The 19,019-nt window shown below is 53.3% G+C and overlaps 1 protein-coding gene across 1 annotated transcript; it reads right to left on the bottom strand.

Annotated features, from left to right (window-relative positions):
• Positions 1-966: 966 nt before the first annotated feature.
• DNAJB12 (DnaJ heat shock protein family (Hsp40) member B12) lies at positions 967-18,535 on the bottom strand. Its single transcript, XM_032117005.1, has 9 exons — positions 18,362-18,535; positions 14,061-14,235; positions 13,024-13,169; positions 10,028-10,213; positions 8,581-8,660; positions 7,842-7,951; positions 4,959-5,131; positions 3,959-4,075; positions 967-2,795 (listed from the first exon to the last, which is right to left on the bottom strand). Exons 1-9 carry the CDS (start codon positions 18,492-18,494, stop codon positions 2,788-2,790), a joined length of 1,128 nt encoding a protein of 375 aa, XP_031972896.1. The 5' UTR covers positions 18,495-18,535; the 3' UTR covers positions 967-2,787.
• Between the last annotated feature and the right edge of the window lie 484 nt (positions 18,536-19,019).

The raw sequence follows: 19,019 nt of genomic DNA, 5'->3' as shown, positions 1-19,019 counted from the left end.
GGGCTAACGAGCTAATGGGCAGCTCAAACCACCCGCACCTCGGTGAGTGGGCAGGGACCAGCACACCCTGAAATTCAAGAGTGTCTCCCATTGCTCCGGGCTGGGAACGACCCGAAATGCAGGAAAACCACGCCAAAACCTGGGCTGTGGATGTGCCCCGTGCCGGCAGGGCTGACTCACCGCCGCTGAGGGGAAACGGAAGGGACGGAAGGGACGTGACCCTTGGCCTCTGAGAGGAGGGGGAAAAAAGGGAAAGGGGGGAAATTCCTACCCTTGGCCTCTGAGAAAAGGGGAAAAAAAGGGAAAAGGGGGAAATTCCACCCAAAACCTCCAGCGCTTTGGTGCATGGGCCTAGGGAGGAAGAGGGAGGTGCCAGAGGGGTCCAGCCTGCCCCAGCCTCATCCTGCCCCAGGGAGGAGGATGTGAGGAAAAGAGACCCATCCCAAATCCAACCCCAAGGCTTTGGGGCCGGCAGCCGGCAGTTCCCAAGCCGCTGCCAGCAGGAAGTGGTCCCAAGGCAGCGTCTCTGCCCGGGACAAAGGCAGCCCGAGCCTTCCTGCCCACCTGATGGGCACCGTGTCCAAAGGGCACCTTCCAATGCCAGGATAATGCTGCCAGGCTGGTGGCATCCTAGGATGAGAGTAAGGCATCCCCCAAAAGAGCTCAGCCAGAGGATGTGGGGCTAACAGGAGGGGAGGAAGGCCCTTCTGGGAACATCCCAGTGGAACTGGTCTGAAGCAAAGGTGTCCTGCTGGGTGTTTGCTGTCCCCTTGCCAGGACTCACAGGGGCACCACCTCCTCTCCATCCTGTCCCCATCCTTCCCTCTCCCATCCCAGGGCAGCCCCTGCAGTGCCAGAGCTCTCAGCCACTGGGATGGCAAAGACCCCAAATTCCATCCACCGCCAAGGAGCTGCAAAACCAGAGCCGGCTGGAGCAGGGATCCACAGGACACCAAGCCAGCCAGAGCCTTTCACATTATAAACATTTATTTATAGATGTACAATTGTATAATTAACTCTAAATCGAGAGATACAGCCTCTGTGAGCATCCACTGGGACTGATGCCTTCTCCCTCCTTATGATCCGTGGGTATCTACCAGCAAAAACAACCCAAAGGTTTTGGCGGGCAGGCTCCGGGCAGGGAATGCCACTGGGCAACACATCCAGCTCCTTCTGTGAGCAGGATTTTGGTTTGACCCCGTCCCCATCATCCCTGTGCCTCCATTGAGCGCCATTTCCAATCCTGAACTTCCACCCAATTTCTTCTGACGGTGGAGGAATCATTAAAAAAAAAAGAATAAAACCCCTTAAAATCAGGTCCAAGCCATGGTGGCTGTGGGATAACAGGGCTTGCAGCCAACGGGAGGCTGAGATTTCACAAAATAAATAAACAGCCAAAGACAGAGCGCATGGATTCCTAAGGACAACGGGATAAAACCACCTCTGCCAGCCCACCTGGGAGCTGCCATGCTCCTGATTCACTCCCCCGACTGTGCCAGGGGATGGTTTTCACTGGAAATGTCCTTAGACACAGATGAGCTACAGAGCAGCAAAAAAAAAAAAAATTTAAATAATCCAGTTTATTCCATGGGAGGTGGCTTTGCTTCCAAGAAATGGAGCCTCACCTAGAGCAGCCTCACACTGGTGCTGCCCGTGGTGGCGGGGGCAGAGGGCAGATCAGGCACCCCCTGATCTCCCCCAGCAGAACTTCTTCCAACAGAAGCAATGGAACGCTTCGTTGCTGATGGATTTGTGGTATTTTCCAGGTGTCCTCTGGGAAACACGAGGTGGGGTGCGAAGGCCAGGGCCAGGCTGTACCCGGGAGCGCCGGGGGTGGGTGAGGAACCCGGGCGTGGGACACGCACAGAACCCCCCACAAAGGGCGAGGCCGATGGAAAGGCCTCTCCGCACGGAGCGCGCTGATTACCAGGCAGAATTCGAGCAGACTCGGCAGAAAAAGGAGCTACGAGCACAAATGAACCAAAGACTGACGAGCAAAATCCATCCAGGACAATCCTTCCCGTCCCGAGCGCGACGCCGGCGCTCAGCTGACCCCGCGGCTTCTGCCGACGCTGCAAATCCACGCCCGGCTCCGCACGGGCTCCCCCCGTCCCCTGTGACCCCCTGCACGTTTGGGATTTGGCTTTATCAAAACCCCGAGAGCAGGTGTGTGGCCATCCCAATCCGCAGAACGTCCTCCCGGGAGCAAAGCACGGCAACTGCAAAGGGATTCCTGTTGTCCAGGCAGGAAAGTGCTGCGGACAAAGACACCCTGGGAAGAGGCTTCCCACTCCCCTGCTCCTCAAGATGGGCAGAAACCAAAATAATTTAATCATCCAACCCCTGCATAGTTTAAAAGTGCAACATATATACAGCTATAAATTAATGCTAAATAGATTATATCTTCTTTTTCTGTAGTGTCTTCTGTCATCAACAAATCGTCCCACTTCTCTCTCCGTTGGCAGTGGCGAAGGGTCTCCTGCTTCATGGCTTCTGCAGTTAGTTTGGGTTATTTTACACTGTGTGTGTCTGTTCCAGGGGTTGTGGGATCCTTGTGGGACCCTGGGAGCACACCAGTGGTGTTGGAAGGGGAGGAGGAAGACGGAGAGCTGGATTTCCTGTCCCAAGCGCTGCCTGTGACCGTCAGAGAGCGGCAGAGAGAAGAAAGAGGGGCAGTTGTGCGTTGCTAATTCTCCAATTCCATTTTTAAGATAAGGTTTGATTCTTTTTAAATAGCAAAGTCTGTCACCTCGGCTCAGAGCACTTCCCCAAAAGTCTTCAGGCATTTCAACGCTCTGGGAACAAAAGCGGCAGCGGTGTCAGTCTCCGGACAATCTGTGACTCCCCCTTCCTTCCCCACCCCACAGCACAGGCAGCAGCTTTTCCAGGCTCTTTCCAGACCACGGGTGCAGGGAGGGAATTAAAGGAAAGCAGGTAATTAACACCAGAAGAGGCGCAGTCATCCAAACCAGAGAGCGGGCGGATCAAGTTAAGAATGGATCCAAAACCAGGATACACCCAAAAAAAAGCCAGTGTGGCCCAGAGGATTTGTTTTAAAGGCCAAACTTTCAGATGCCAAGGAAAATAACCCCCAAAAGTGCAAATCAAGCAGCTCAATGGCCGACATCCTCAAGGAGTCCCTGTGAGCCGGAATGCTGTCCATACAACACCTGGCACAAGCTTCACCCAGGAGCTTTTCTACAGAAATCCTGTGTTGAGATAGTTTTGGGGTAGTGGGACCCGCACATTTCACAGCCAGCCCAGCAGTACCCAGTAGGCGAAATCTGCCCAAAAATTTATGCAGGAAAAGGACTCCAAACCCCGTGGCCATTTTTTTTCATCATTTTGGTGCAGTTCTCCCAGCACATCCAGCCTCCCATGTGTTATCCGGGCTCTCCTTAATCCAAGCTCTCCAACCCCCAGATTTTCCAGGCCATCCCCCCCCTCAGCTGCTTTCATTTCGATTCCCAGTTTAACCCAGTAAGTTACTTTTGCAACCTGCTGGGAACATTTGCTTTGTTCTCCTTGAATGGGAAGGCAACGGGAGGGGGCACAAGGAACATCTGTTGGGTGGGACTCCATTCCCTGTCATCGTGTCGCTTCACGTGCCAGGGATAACGGCTTTCCCAGTAAAACAGGCAACAAAGCAACCAAAAAAAAAGGGTTCATTAAAATGTGGTGGCTGGATGCCACAGCCAGTAAGAAACTTCCAACCTCACCAAGGGATTCTGCCCGGTTCCTAGAGGCCAGAGAAAACAGGGAGCCTGCAGAGAGCCGAGGGTGCCGACATGCAAAGCAAACCCAATCACTTCCTGATTCACGAGGGAGCGCTCGTCGGAGGGGAGGCCTGTGTGTGCACCCCGAGGAGCCTCCCGGAGCTCTGTGTCTCAGTCAGGGATGCCAGGGACCAAAGCACTGCGCTTCCCTGCTCCCGGCTCGTACTTGGGCGGGGACTAACCGTGCAGGGAGGCCTGGACATCTGACAGTCTGCTACAGCTGGGGGTGCCCATCTTCTGTGCCCGATGGTACAGATCCGAGTCCCCAAAGTAGCGTGCCCGGTACAACAAGCCTTCCTCTGCAAAGGGAAAAGCCCAGCGTTAGGAATGCCCATGGAAGAGACACCCCCCCCCCCGCCAGGCCCTGCTCCCCCACGGGCTCTGCTGGGAACAGGAGGCACCTCCAGTTGTCCAAGGTGAAGCACAGGATGAGGAAATGCCCCACGCCCTTCAGGACAGGATGGGCGTCAGAGCTGCTGACAGCTCATTCCATCCTGGGAAAAGCCAAGGGAACCCATCTCCGGTCCCAGGAGGAGCACGGGCAGCCCAACAGAGGTTACCCCAGCAGGGCTCCCTCTGTGCACTGGCCTCACTTGGCACCACCCAGGGATCACAGCCCCTTCGGCATTCCAGTGCTGAAATCCTTCCCCGGCCACTGCTCCCAGAGCCACGATCATCACACGCAGCCAGAGCACACAGGTTGCCCCTGGACTCACTGCCCTCACCACCCTCTGCTGCCAGGATGTTTGGCTGGATCGTCTGCCTGGGCAGCCCCCCAGCCCTCGGAGCAGGGCTGGAATGTGGGATGCATGACACCATGGGCAGCAGACTTCCCACACCGTCCTTGACCAACTGAAATATTACACAGGGCTATCAGTGATCCCAGAGGTTCTACCTTCCCCCTCCACTGGAAATCAGAGATATCCTGCTGACATGGCAGGGGAACCTCTGGGGCACAGCTCTCGTCTGACCAGTTCTGCAGCAGCATTAAAAAGCAAAACAAAACAAAAAACCCCCACATACCGGGCCTGTCATGAAGTCATAGACCGAAAAAAACAAAGCAAACAACACAGGAAATGTGCTGGCACCGTGTTAAAGCATAACTTTAGCACAACTTAGTCCTCAGCCAAAGACCTTTCCAAAGCCCCCCTACAGAGCAGCTCCTGACCCCTCACGACTCACTCTGCTGCTTCTCTTTCCAGCAGTTATTCCGAAGGTTTGCTATGTAGTCGTCCTCCACGCTCCGCTCCACGTTCTTCAGGTTCGTGCCCGTGTATTCCTCGGCAAAGTTCTCGGACACGTAGTAGGGGACTTTCAAGTGCTCTGTGACCCTCCTGTGTGTGTGACCTACAGACCTGGTGCAGGGACAAGAGCACAAATGTAGGACATGTTGCAAGGGCACAGCAAAGCCCCCAGCTCAGGTGATGTGATTCCAAATGGCTGGAAACATCCCTCACCCCTCACCAGCAACAGGCTCGGAGGGGTGGAAGGGAGCAGCACTTCTGGTGGGAACAAACCACCAACACAGGGAGAGAAAAGCTGCCAGGCCTCCAGCAAGGTGGGCAGAGCTCTGAATACAGACATAACTCCAAGGCACATTGCCCAGGGCCTAAACCCACTTAAAATAAAATGTTCCCTGGAATTTTCAATTAATTATTAAATCCGTGGTTTCCTCCATTCTCAAAATGAGACCCGCTCTGTGCCCCGGCCTGCATCCACCAGCACAGAAAGCACTTTCCAGAAGGAAATCTCTTCCTCCCCTGGCCCCGTGGATTTGCATTTCAGACAAAGCCCTGTTCTTGCTTCCCCTGACACCCCAGCAAACCTAGAGACCCTCCCTAGGGCGTGTGTGCGAGCTGTAACGCAGGAGCTGGGCCCAAATGCTGCATTTGCCAGGAACGGCTCCACTTGGAGACGTGCCCAAAGTTCCCCATAATAAATACCAGCTGCTGCTGCATTAAAAGCCACCCTGATTCTTACACCAGGTATAAACATTAACTCATCCAGCTCGCCCTTCAGGCTGTTGTCAGGGTTTACAGGAGGGATCCCAAGACTCCTGCACGCTTCACGAAGGCCCAGCAGCGGGTAACTGGATGGACTGAACAGCAGCAAAAAGCTCTGCTGGGACTTCCCAAGGCAGAGGTGAAGCCTGGAAAAAGCCCAGCTCACTATTTTCCCTGTTACAACAAAGCCCTGAGCTCTCCCAAAGTTCATATTCCTCTCCTGGATAAAGACGGACTACAGAGTGTGCCCTCACGGGAGAAGGACTGGGAATGGCAGGGCTGCAGCAGGACACTGGGGTGTGAAGCATGAAAATCAGGGCACAAGAAACCTGTCACCTTGCAGTCAGACATGCAATTGAGTCAGGCCAATTCCATGAGGTGTTCCTCAACAGCAACAATCAGGCCCAGAGCCAGGCAGCTCTTCCAGCAGGAAAATCATTTTTGAAAGAGATTTACAAAGGTAACAGTGACAAATGGTTCCTTAGGACTCTGCCCCTCTCAGTGACAGCTTCACTATGGAGAGGTGGCATTTAAATCTCCAGGTTCGAAGCTTCTGCTGCCCTGCTTGCTGAGCTCAGGCACAGCTTTGCCTTCACTCCAGGCAGAGGAGCTGGCAGTGAGTGATCCAGCAGCTCCTCCTGCCGGCACTGCACCACCTCATTCCAGCTCAAGCACCCTGCCTGCTCGGGAAGGATGTGGGAGGACTGGATGAGCTCATCCGCCACCCTTGTCCAAATCCAGGCTTGGAAATCAGGTTGCTTGCTGCTATCTGAGCATGCAGAGACAGGGAAAGCACAGGGAACAGGGAATGGGGCAGCAGAGAAACATCTGGGGCTCAGGGATGGCTTCCTCTGGCAGCTGGCAAGGCTGGAAGCAAATCCCTGCCCACTTAACGCTGCCCTCTCTTCAGTGTCTTCTCACCCCACAAACTCTCCACCAGTATAAACCAAACTGGTGTCTGTGTACCATGCTTAATTCTACAGTGCTGGTACCAGCTGCAGAAATCACAGCTCAACCCCCTTCACCCTCTCAGAATAACCCTTAACTGTGCCAAAACCACTCCACTTTTTGGTCCCGAGCACTAAGGTCACAGTTTTTACCCTGAATCTGAAAGCTAAGCTGGGTTTTATAGTATTTAACATCATGCCCCACCCCTGGAATTGTTCAAGGCCAGGTTAGACGGGGCTTGAAGCAGCCTGGTCTAGTGGAAGGTGTCCATGGCCATGGCAAGGGGGTGGAACAAGATAATTTTATGGTCCCTTCCAATCCAAACCCTTCTGGGGATTCTACGATCAAGGCAAACCTTGCTACCTATGAAAATAAGCAGGAACCCCAGGCTGCAACCAGGTCTGCCCTCTCTAAATGCACATAAGGAACTTGCACTGAACATGTATTAGGCTTTTGTCAAGAATGATGCAAGCAGGCAGAAATCAAGCCTGTTTTCCCACTCTTTGTTGGCACGGCAAAGTGACTAAGGACACATTCCATTAGTCACCAGAGGGAGCAGATTGGGGCATTTCCACAGGATCTACAACAGAACGGTTTCACTTTCGCATCCCAAATGTCTGGCAAAGCTACTTCACGGCAAGATGAGAGTTCAGAAACAGGGGATTTCTCTGGGAGTGTCTTTTATTCATGATCCTCTTCCTCTACTGCTTTCCACTGAGGCTTTAATGAAGAACACGCCTTTTGTTTCTCACACTCTAATTTAACTCTACACTTCAATTTGTTCCATATGGGATCTCGCTGCTGGGCTACAGCCTCCCAAAACCATTTTGTCTGTCCCTTTCCATGACAGACACAGCCATGGGTATGTCTCTGTCAAAGAACTCACTCTCTCCATTAGGGAAGCGAGCAGCCTTCAACTTCCCTGCACCTTGTATCTCACACCTGTTTGAGAACCAGGAGGACTTCACTGGCAGCAGGAGCAATGGGGTCAGGAGATAAAGCAGAAAAACCAAAGCAAGCCAGGAAAAACAGAGGCAAGATCCCTGCCCCACCACGCCCCTCCAGAGCCCACCCCCTCCCCATGTGGATAAGTTTTAGAGGAATGGGTACTAACAGCCTGTAGCTCAAACTGTAGGGTGGGCTGGAGACCATCATCTGGCTGAGAGCAGACACAATGATCAGGATGAGGATGGGCATCAGCTGGACGAACAGCCCCAGGCCACCCTGAGGGAACAGAAGCACACAGTGGAGTGCCACCCACACACCTGGACAAGGACCCCACGGCACCGCTCTCCCTCCCTCCCTCTCAGTGCTCCAACACAACCTCCTCTCTCCTGCTTCTCACAGGGAGGAACCCAAAATAGCTGGGGGCACCCAGCAGCCCACAGGACAGTGTGACTCCGAACGTCCAAACCCCCTGGCCCTTCTCTGGATGAGACAATGGGCAGAGGGGACTGCCAGGGGGAACCCTGGGAGGGAATTCCAAAAGCCTCATGCCCACGCTTAGTTTTTCTAGAGCAAACTGGTGAGCAGGACTGGTTCTAGGGATGGCCTTCTCCCCTTTTCAGTGCTGGCTGGATGAAGGTAGCTCCCCCTCTCCCTCACCTCCTGAGCTCCCTCCAGTTTCACCTTTTTAAGCTTGAGAAAAAAATATTCAGGAAGCTCTTGCTTGTTTGTTTTTTACAATAATATTGGCTGTGCCCAGACAACAGCCATAACCCTGACTCCAGCTTTCTGTTCAGGGGGTTGGCAACAAGCGGGACTGTTTCACGAGCCAGCCACAGGAACCAGCTCCCAACCCATGTGTTGGGAAAGCCTCCAGCCTCCCGGATCCTGGCATGTTTTCCACTTACGTCGCCCTGGTGCTCCCGCCTGTCCTGCCTCTGGTGGTAGGTGTATCTCATCCTGCCATTGCTGTACACGTGAACGTTACCTGCAGGAAGAACAAAACTCTTACTCCATAGTCACGGTGTGGAAGGTGCTGCTGGCTGCCCAGGGAGGGACCACAGAAGGCGGCTGTGATCTGTGTCACCTGCTTCCAGGCTGGAACAGGAGTGTTCCTAAGGCGTGCAGAGTGGGCACAGAGATCCTTCTATAAGATTTTGCAGGATCATATGAAAACTGAGCTTGGAAGCGACCTCAGGAAGTACAACCTCCTGCCCAAAGCAGGGTCAGCTACAGTGAGAGAACACCTTGCACAGGGCCTTCTCCCTTCTGATTGAATAATTAAAACCAGCTACAAACAGAAAGAATTCTGGTGTTTTTCCCACCCTGCACACAAAGCTCTTCCATGTCTTGTTTTAAATGTCAAAGCTACAGCTGCAAAGGGAGCCAGGCTGAAGGAGCAGCCCTCAATTCTCTCGGGACAGTGAGGAAAGGGAAAAAAAGGCTGAGCTAAAATAGCAACGTGCTGTTTTCGCAGGAGTAGCTTGGCCTCTCTACCAGGCAGAGCATGAATGCTGCAAAAGGCTTCCAGATGCCTTTGAGAGGCATCGGTGTTGGGGTGTTCGTAGATTCCAGACAGGAAAGAGCTACCAGAGCAAATTTTCTTAACTGAAACCAAATTATTTTTTTCAAGTTGGTCCACAGAGGTCAAAAAGCTCTGCATCCACTTCCAGTCAGATATGACTGGAGCAAGTAGAAAGGAGTCTTCCAAAATACTCCTATCCTGACATGGAATCTGAGTCTTTTGAGAAAAGTAAAAGAACAGGTGCCCAATTCCTTACTGCTCCCCAAGCCATGGTCAGCACTGTGGACAGACAGGATGCAGATTTATTTTTCAATTCACAAGGTCTAAATTATGCTGTAGAAATATTATTTTCCTTTTTTGTAATGGAACACAGGGGAGAGAAGGAAGTGGCCACTGATCTTGGAGAACCTGCTCCAGCTGCGTGGCAGAGCAGACAGAGATCAAGAACAAGGCCCAGGTGTTACCAGAGTTTGCCCTGATAAGAAGATTTAAATTCCAAAACCACCAGAAGGCAGAAAAGCCTTCCTCAAAACAGGGTTATTTTCACAACGACCCTCAAAACAAGCTGCTTTTTGTTCTAGCATTCAACCCAGCCTAACAGCAGCTGATGCTGCCAGCATGCAAACAAACACCTGAGGCTGGGAAAAAGTCCAGCTCTCATGGTTGCTGAGCTCTCCAAGATGAACAATTTAAGAAACTTGAGGTGTTGACGCCACACGTGAAGGAGAACTCCCCCTCACCAAGCCCAGCAACCAATAAATCCCAACTGCACTGTTCCAATGCCAAAAGGATGAGGCCCCACTCAAGGAATTAAGGTTTAAGGTGCTTACTAGAAGGAAAACCACCCCCAAAGAACATGTTGAAGAGGTCCTCGGGGGAGATGTCAGCCTCGAAGCCGCGGTGGAAGTCCGCGTGGCTGTGTCCGTGCCGGGCGGGGTTCAGCTTCTCGTCTCCGAACTGGTCGTACTGCTTCCTTTTCTCCGGGTTGCTCAGCACCGCGTACGCGTTCCCGATGGCTGCAACACGGACAACGAGGGAGCAGTCAGCTCCTTCTCCCACAGACAGCCCTGCAAACTGCCAGGATTTGCCTTTCTCATCATACAACCCAAGAGTCTCAGCAACCCACGTCTTTGCAACAGGTACCTGGCACACGTCTCTGGCAAATCCAGACAGCAGGAAACCACACGCAGTGAAAAATTCCTTAATTAATTCAAATGAAGTTATGATATGACTGGCAAGGATTTGGTGCACGTCCTCAGAGAAACCCTTCAGCTGTAGGCAGCTGTGTAGGGAAATAAAATTTTAGTTGACAAATTTTATTCAAAAGTGGCACTAAGGGAATTCAATGTCAGAGCCTAAAACTAGAACTGCAAAGAATTTAAATATGGGCTAAATCCCTGAAAGAGACTTTAAAACTTTCCATAAAAGCTGCTAAGGAAACATTAGCCAGAATCTGCATCTGTCAGCTATGAGTTTCAGTATTTCCAGATGCCACAGGAAAGGTGCATAATTACAAGAACTGTTAACCTTTGCCTGTGAGGGTGGAAATGTACTGGAGCTAAACCCCTGCCAGGTCCCCAGGTCACTCTCCTTCCAGCCTCAGGAGTTTGAGCCCTTCTCCCAGAACGTCTGCCTGCCACGCTCCTATTTCTGTACTCACCTCTCGACACATTCCAGCTGCCCACCTCCCTCTGTACCAACCCACCCCAGGCCTCCCTGTGCTGCAAGGAGCCAAAACACCCATGGCAGCAGCTGCCTGGTGTGTAAAAGGCAGGGGCAGAAGGGATGGAAAAGGGGGATAACGTGCCCTTTTGGAGATCAGCTCCAAGATTCAACATTTTCCCCATGGTCAGATGGAGGTGTATGGTTTCGTCTTGGAGTGGAGATTTGGAGGGCAGAGGACGTAATGTCAGTATACTCCTCCTCCTTGCTTATAATTAGTGCACCCAGAGCACACGTTTCTAGAGCCAGGCAGGGAAGCTGGTGGACAAGGACTGACTCAGGGTGTATCAACCACACAGCTGGGAAGAACAAGAGAAGCAATGACAACAGAGCAGCTCAAGGTTTGTTCACTGTCTGACTTGGTGCTGGCAAAGCCCAAGAGACGCCTCGCTCCAAAGCAGGATGTTAGCTCCAAGTAGCCAGGCTCAACGCTTTTTCCAAGAGCAGACAGGCAGTGATGCAGAGCCGCCACGAGACAGCCTGCAGCCAGCTGGAACTGCACGCTGAGACACGGGCTCAGCACAGGACGCAGCACCTTATCAGCAGCCACCGGGAAGGCGAATGCCAAGACTCCAGCTAATACATCAACGTAAGGAAAAATTAACTCATATCCTCACAGCAGGGCACGTTTCCCTCTTCACCCTCTGGAACCAAACAGCTGGACTTCAGCTCAGCTCAGGAGCTGAAGGACAGGAAGCCACGGAGGCAAGGCCTGGAGGAGATAACCCCGCAGTGGGGGATAAAGGGCACCTTGCTTAACGCTCCGCTTCTGGCACGTAACTCCTGACAAGGCCTTGGGCAAACATCATTATCCAAGATTACAGGTGAGGAAACCCGCCTTTGGCCACTGAGGGATCCAAGGATGAGCCGTGAGGCAGCAGCTCTGCCCAGGCAGAGCTGATACCTGTGTGCAGATGCTCCTTCATCTGCCCCCACACCAACACAAGCTCTCCTAGGCAGCTGGGGGTCAGCCACTATTTGCTAACACTTATCAGGGAAGGATTTAAGTCTTAAAAGGCTTGAATAGACCTTACCTAAGACTTTTACTGCTGAATTCGTGTCTGTGAGGAGCTCCCCTGAATACTGTGTCAGTACACTCACACCAGGCCAGCCCTGCTCCCTGCTCCAGCACAGGTCTCATGCATTTCACTCCCAAAATCACACAGCTTTGGGGTGGAAGGTGCCTTAAAGACCCTCTCGTTCCACCCCCTGCCATGGCCAGGGACACCTTCCAATATCCCAGCCCCATCCAACCTGGCCAAGAAAACTTCCAGGGATGGGGCAGCCACAGCTTCTCTGAGCAGCCTGTGCCAGAGCCTCAACACTGTCTTGAGTAAAGACTTTCTTCCTAAAAAGTGGCCAGAATCAGACTATTTAAATGGCTTCCAAAGCAGTGCTGTACAACTGGCACCAAGGAGTTCTGTGTTTACCTCAATGATAATAATCAAACCTCCACAGCTTGCAGGGGGAAATGCGGTTATATGGTCCAAGCAACAGCATTTCTCTTGGAAAATTACTTCAGTTTTAAGGTATCTTATTACCCAGGAAACATCCCTGCTGCATTTGTAGAGAGGCTCTGAGAACTGGGCTCCTTGCAGCAGAGCTAGAGTTCCTTCTCTGAGTTCTGGCTGGGCTCACTTGTATGGCTGCTGCAGTTTGCCCCTAGAAACTTCCACCCGGGATTTCTATCCACCAATCCCATCCATCAGCAGTTGGGTGTTTTCTGGAATGTTTCTCCTGAGGGGTTTGTGAACCCAACGGCTGCCTCTGGTGCTGCACAACTTAACTGGGTTAATCCTGACAGAATTCCCTCCTGAGCAGCATGGCTGGAGGCTGGAGCAACACACAGGAAGGGCTGCTGGGAGAAAGAGAAGGAAGGCTTCTCCTTATCCAGCCAACAGAGGTGAATCCTACCCGTGCCAACCTGTGTTTATTATTTTAAGCTCATACTTTGCTCATGACACAACCAGCTCTGAAGGGAGACAACTTCACGCAGAGCAGCTTTAGCTCACTCTGCCTGACTCGTGGGTCTGTTTTTAAGGGTTCTCACCAGCCCAGCTCAGTGAGAGTCGGGGGCTGACCACAGATCTGGAGCTGGCTTTACCTTTGAACGCCTCCGTGGCCCCCGGCGCGTGGTTCTTGTCCGGGTGGAACTTCAGCGCCAGTCTCCTGTAGGCCTTTTTCAGATCCTCATCGGAAGCTTCTCTGTTCACTCCCAGAATTTCATAGTAATCTTTGCACTGCTTTACCCTGCCAAGGGAGAGGGGAGAAAACAGGGACACTGAGTTCCAGGAGGGAAAACCTCTTTGTCCTGAATGCTCGTCAGCTCTGAGACTCCTCACGCAGCATGGTTCCGATGGATGCTGCTCAGGGATCCCTGGATTACTCAGCCCTCGCTGCTCAGAGGGTGACCCAGTTGTTTTCACCGACTCACTCCGGCTGTGCCGGCATGACCAGCACGGAACAGGCCGGGCCAGTGGGGGTGGAGGGGCCTCTCCTCAGACCCACACAGGAATGCGATTGGCAAACAAACTTCACACTCATTGTGCTCACGTTTTGGAGGCTGTTTGGGAAGGACTACAGGACCTGAAGGATATTGGCCTTCACCCTCCCCCACTTTCTCCTCAGCTAATTCCCAGATCTAAAACCTGCATCAGCTGAATTCCAGAGGAGGAAGGAGGGAGCTGCCCGGAGCGTGCAGCCCAGTTCTTCCTGGGCACACTCACAGCCCAGCCAAGGCTTCTGCTTCTCACATGGTGAGCCAGAATCCAGCAGGCTGGGATTTTGGAGAAGTGGATGACATAACAAACATTCCTGCAAATCCCCTTGGAGCAGTTCTTGTGCAATTCATGCCGTGCCCATAACCTTAAACAAAGTTTACCAAGTGACTGCACCTGCAGTTCAGTGCTTCAGCTTCCAGGATGGGCAAATGGGAGAAAGGAGTAAGGGGAAGCTTGAAACAGGGTTTGGAAAATGAACAGACCCAGCCAAGCTGCCTACCAGGGCTGCTGGAGCTATAAATGCTCCTGGGCATGTTCTTAACGCTATTCCATATGGTTCAAAGCTGAAATCTTTAAAATACTGTGAAAAGCAGAAGGGTACCACGTGATAAAGTCAAACAAATGCCCACTGCGCACAAACCTCTTCACTGCATCCAGCTGGTCCTGAGTGTAGCCCTTGGGGGCCTCCCCTCCAGCCTCTCCATTGGCCGACGGGAAATCTCCGCTCATTTTCCTGAACTGAGGGTTTGTAGACTCCCTGGATTGGGACTGGCCATTGGCCGACTGCTCGTTCTTGTTGAGTGACTCGAGCAGAACTGAAACGAGACAAACAGAAACATAGAGAAGAAAGCACCAAGCTCAACCTGCCCTTCCAGCTCTCCCATGAAGAGACCCCTCTTCACCTCTGCCACCGTTCCAAGACCCCCCCATCCTTCCTCAGGAAGACCCTCACCTTTCCTGCTGCTTCTCACCCAGGTGTGAGGGCTACTCCTGAAGATGTTCTGCTTCTCCCAACACACATAACCTCCATAAAAATCCCAGGACCACCCAGACAGACAGTCACAGCAGAGCCACAGCAGATCAGCAAAGCAGTGCGTGTCCTTGTCCTTTTTTCCTTTCCATCTCTCCTGGACAGCAAAGCATGTCCAAATTTGTCCTCTAACAAACAACATTTGTCCTCCTCAAACAACATTATAAAGTGTATTATTCTTTATTTCCTGCCTTTGAGAGCCTACAGTGCTGGGGAAGTGAAGTGATGATGCCACATCTTTAGAGAGCTTAGAAAAATAATTCCGTGGGCTGCCAATCCCACAGGGACACTCCCCTTTTGGGGACAGAACTGCAGCGCTGATGGCTGCCAGCTCCTCACACGAGTCACACGGGCACTTTGTTCTCCTGTCTCTACCTACGGATTCGGAGCAGCTGTGAGAACCATCTTCCCTCTCAATTGCTGATGTGGATAAATTCACTTTCCCTTTTCTTTTCCTCCTTGCAAGGCTCAGGCACTGTCTTCCATCCTCTCCAGCCAAGAGGGGACAAACATGCAGGCCTAGTTTAACCACACAGGTGACACAATGCAGGGAGACTCCAAGCATCTTTCCATCGTGCGTTTCCCTGGCAGCTGGATAGCACCATCTTTTAAAACTGTTTTTCAAACCAAGCATCAGACTGATTTCTTCACCCCCATTAAAAAGAACAGGCACACACACTACAGTGAAACCCAGCCAAGGGTATTTACACAGGCCCCAGTATCCTGAGCTTGCAGTCCTTTATCCAGACCCTAGCACTGGGAAGGACGTTCCACCTCCTCCCACGGATTGCACATTGCAGACCTTGCACTCTGGGGGCATCATCTTCTTTAGGCAAGTGCAAACAAAACTTGCAGGCCAAGAGATGAGCCAAGATATCCTATCTGGCCCCAGAGCTTGGAAGGGCAAGAAAAATCCACTCGGTTATCCAAAAGCCAATACAGGATGAAGGATAAAAAGGACAGTGGGCTAAGGAGCAGTAACTCACTGAATGAGCTTTTGGGCTCGGGGGCTTCACAAATTTAAAAAGAATTTATTTTACAAAAATAAATCCTTCCCTCCCTCATATTCACAACACTCCAGTGCTCACTGAATTATAGTCTTGGGTTTTGCTCCTTCCAAACCTGGAGCAATCTGCCAGGTGATTTTAAATTTCACCTCATGAGGCTATTCCCCCACCTACCCCCCTTCCTGCTGCTTTGGGCTTATTTCCCTACAGCTTACCAGGAGATTCTGATCCCAGAACAGTTTTGGTTGGAAGAGATCTCAAAGCCCATCCAGTGCCACCCCTGCCATGGGCAGGGACACCTTCCACTGTCCCAGGCAGCTCCAAGCCCCAATGTCCAGCCTGGCCTTGGGCACTGCCAGGGATCCTGGGGCAACCACAGCTGCTCTGGGCACCCTGTGCCAGGGTCTCACAACCCTCACAGGGAGGAATTCCTCACCAATATCCCATCTGTCCCTGCCCTGTGGCAGTGGGAAGCCATTTCCCCTTGTCCTGCCACTCCAGTTGCTGATGAAATCCCTCTTGAATTTTCTTTATAGCCCCTTCAGACCCTGGAAGGAGCTGTGAGCTCTCCACACAACCTTCTCCTCTCCCGGCTGAGCAGCCCCAGCTCTCCCAGCCTGGCTCCAGAGGAGAGGTGCTCCAGCCCCATCAGCAACTCAGTGATCTCCTCTGGCCTCTCTCCAGCAGCTCCACATCTTTCCTGTGCTGGGCCCCAGGGCTGGAGGCAGCTCTGCAGGTGGGTCTCACCTGAGTGGGGCAGAGAGGCAGAATTCCGCCCTCCCCTGCTGCCCAAAGCGCACTTCCCAAACCTCACCACAGAAATCCACAGATGGCCATGGCTCAGTCCCATTTTGCCCTACAGCCCCAATCCTGTTGCTTTTTGCATCCTGCGTGCAGCCCCAGCACAGCACAAATTCAGGGATTACTGAAGCAGAGTGTGCAGAATTCAGCTTCAGTTCTGCCAACTCAGGTCCTCTCCAGCACGTGCCATGGAACTCTTTTCCTCCCTTATTAGCCAACATCTGCCCAACTTCCGATGAATTTCCCCCCAACTCCCACTCAAAGGTGACCAGTGTGTGACTGTGCCTCCGCCAACATGCCCTGACACAGATTTTTGCTGCAATCTCCTTGCAAAACCCTTCCCTGATCTCGAAAATCCCAGCCAGGGTCACAGATTGCAGCACTGGCTGCGCAAGGGCTGTGTCACTGAGTGTTACCAAACCCCGTGTAACTCCCGGGAAAGAGATGTCCCAGGAGCTCCACAGGGACCCAGTGACCACCGTGGGATCTCTGGCAGCATTCCTCAACTCCAGACCCAGCAAAGGGTCCTTGGATGAGAAACTTGGTTGGGTCTGGCCACAAATTAGCACGTTGTGTTTAACATTAACCTGCCCTGCTGCCCCCCCGGCCTCTGCCTTCCTCCGAAAGTCACTTTTCCTACCCAGTAATTTCACCAAAGTATAAATCCTGAAGGAAAGGGAGGGTAGGAAAACCACACCAGACGCACAACATGCTGTGTTTGACGAAGGGGGAAGAGGCCTGGTGCAACCAAAAAGAGGATTACAGGAAGCCTTGGGACAAACAAGCCGCAAAGCTCAGCCAAAGAATCCAAACTCAGATGACGTCAGAGCGAAAAAAAATTAAACCTACAGCCCTTTGCATAAAATTCTGCAATGTAAGAACGTGCAGGGAAAGAACTGTGTTTGGCTGCTTTCACAAACCACATCCCATACTAACTAAAGCTTCCAGGAAATTAGAAAAAAATTCGTAAACCTGGCAGCAAGTCTTCAAGGAGGATTATTTTGTTACACGTGTGAGAGTGTGAGCTCAGCCATGGCCTGGCTGTCTGCAAACAATGAGAAACTGCTGGAGGAGGAATAGGTGAGGGAGAGGAGGAATATGATGAAAACAGGAGGGACAAGAAGAGGAGAGGGAGAGGAGGAGGAAAGGAGGAGGAACAAGAGAAGGAAAGGAGGAAGGATGAGAAGGAGAGGACGAATAAGAGAAAGAGATGAGGAGGAACAGAGAAATAGGAGGAGAGAAGGAATACAAGGGGGAATGCAGGAACAGGAAGGACAGGAATAAGAGAGGGAGGGGAGCAATGGGAGGAGGAGAGGAACAGGAATAAGAGGAGGAGAAAAACAGGAGGAGGAGAGGAATAGGAGAGAAACAGGCGGAGGAGGAGGAAAGGAACAGAAGGAGGAGAGGGAGAGAAACGGGAGAAAAGGAATAGGAACAGGAGGAGGAGAGGAAGAGGAAGAATAGGAAAGGAGGAATAGGAGAGGGAAAGGTGGAATATAAGGAGATTAATAGGAGGAGGAGAAGAGGAGGAATAGGAGAAGGAGTGTAATAGGTATAGAAGAGGAATACGAGGAATAGGAAAGGAGGAATAGAAGGAGGAGAAGGGCTTTTCGCAGCCCCCCGAGAACTTCTCACTCGCCTTGCCAAGCTCCTTCCCTCCCCTCAGCGCTGCTCCACCAGCAGCGGGTGTTGTGCCCTCGGCTCCAGGGTCCCACAGCGGCGCGGAGCCGGGGAGCCGGTCCCCCTTCCCTTCCCGGCCCCCTCCTCACTGAGAGCCCCCGCTAAAGACAGAGGCCGCGGGCCGACGGCAGCCGATCGCAGCCCGTCGGTACCCGGGCCCAGGCGGTACCCGGGCCCAGGGGATACCCGGTACCAGGCGGTACCCGGTCCCACGCCGTACCCGGGCTCAGGGGATACCCGGTACCAGGCGGTACCGTAGCCTGAGACCCCAGGGCACCCCCCGGGACCCCCGAGGAACTCGCTTTCCCGGCGTGCCCCGCGCGCATTGCGCAGGCGCGGTGAGGGTGAGAGGTCAGGCCTGGCGGCGGCCGCTCAGGCCGCACTCCCCCGGGCCCCCCGCCGCGCCCCCGGCCCGGGGCTCACCGCGGACCCGCTGAGAGGGGTACAAGCGCTGCGCCTTCTCCAGGAAGCGGCGGGCCTTGTCGGGCTGGTTGGCCTTGGCGGCGGCCAGCGCAATACCGATGCACCGCTCCGCCTCGTCCCGGTTCGACTCCATGGCGATGGCGGCGGCGGCCGGGCGGGGGGGCGGAGAGGCGGGCCCGGGCGCGGATTGATGACGTCACAGAAGCCTGCCTTCAGCGGGGCGGGGCGGGGCCGGGCCGGCGGAGTTCCTTGGGAAGCCGGGACGGGAGAGGGAGGGAGCGGGATTTTGGGGGCTCCCCGGGGGCAGCGGGAGGGGAGCGTCCCGTGCAGGGGACGCCAAAGGGCCCCCCAGCATTCTGCTGCGGGAGGGGGCTCAGAAGGGAAGGATTAACCCCTTCAGGAATTCCCTCAGATTAGAGTCCTCCTCCTTATCGAGCTTCCTGCCCTTGAAACAGGTCCTGGCTGCAGGGACCGTGCCCGGGAGGGGCTGAGGCTGCTCGGGGCCGTTTCACATTCAGCCGCACGAGGGAGGGCAGGAACAGCCTCCGTTCCAAACGGGAGAATTCAGAGACAGGTGACAGCCCTGGAACCTGCCGGGGGGAGCAGGCAGGAGACACGGAAGAAGAGCTGCAGCCAGAAAGGGCCAAACCTGCCCTCA

Source organism: Corvus moneduloides, chromosome 8, assembly GCF_009650955.1.
Source record: "Corvus moneduloides isolate bCorMon1 chromosome 8, bCorMon1.pri, whole genome shotgun sequence".
Taxonomy (NCBI): Eukaryota; Metazoa; Chordata; class Aves; order Passeriformes; family Corvidae; genus Corvus; species Corvus moneduloides.
This window is presented reverse-complemented; position numbering and strand designations above follow the sequence as displayed.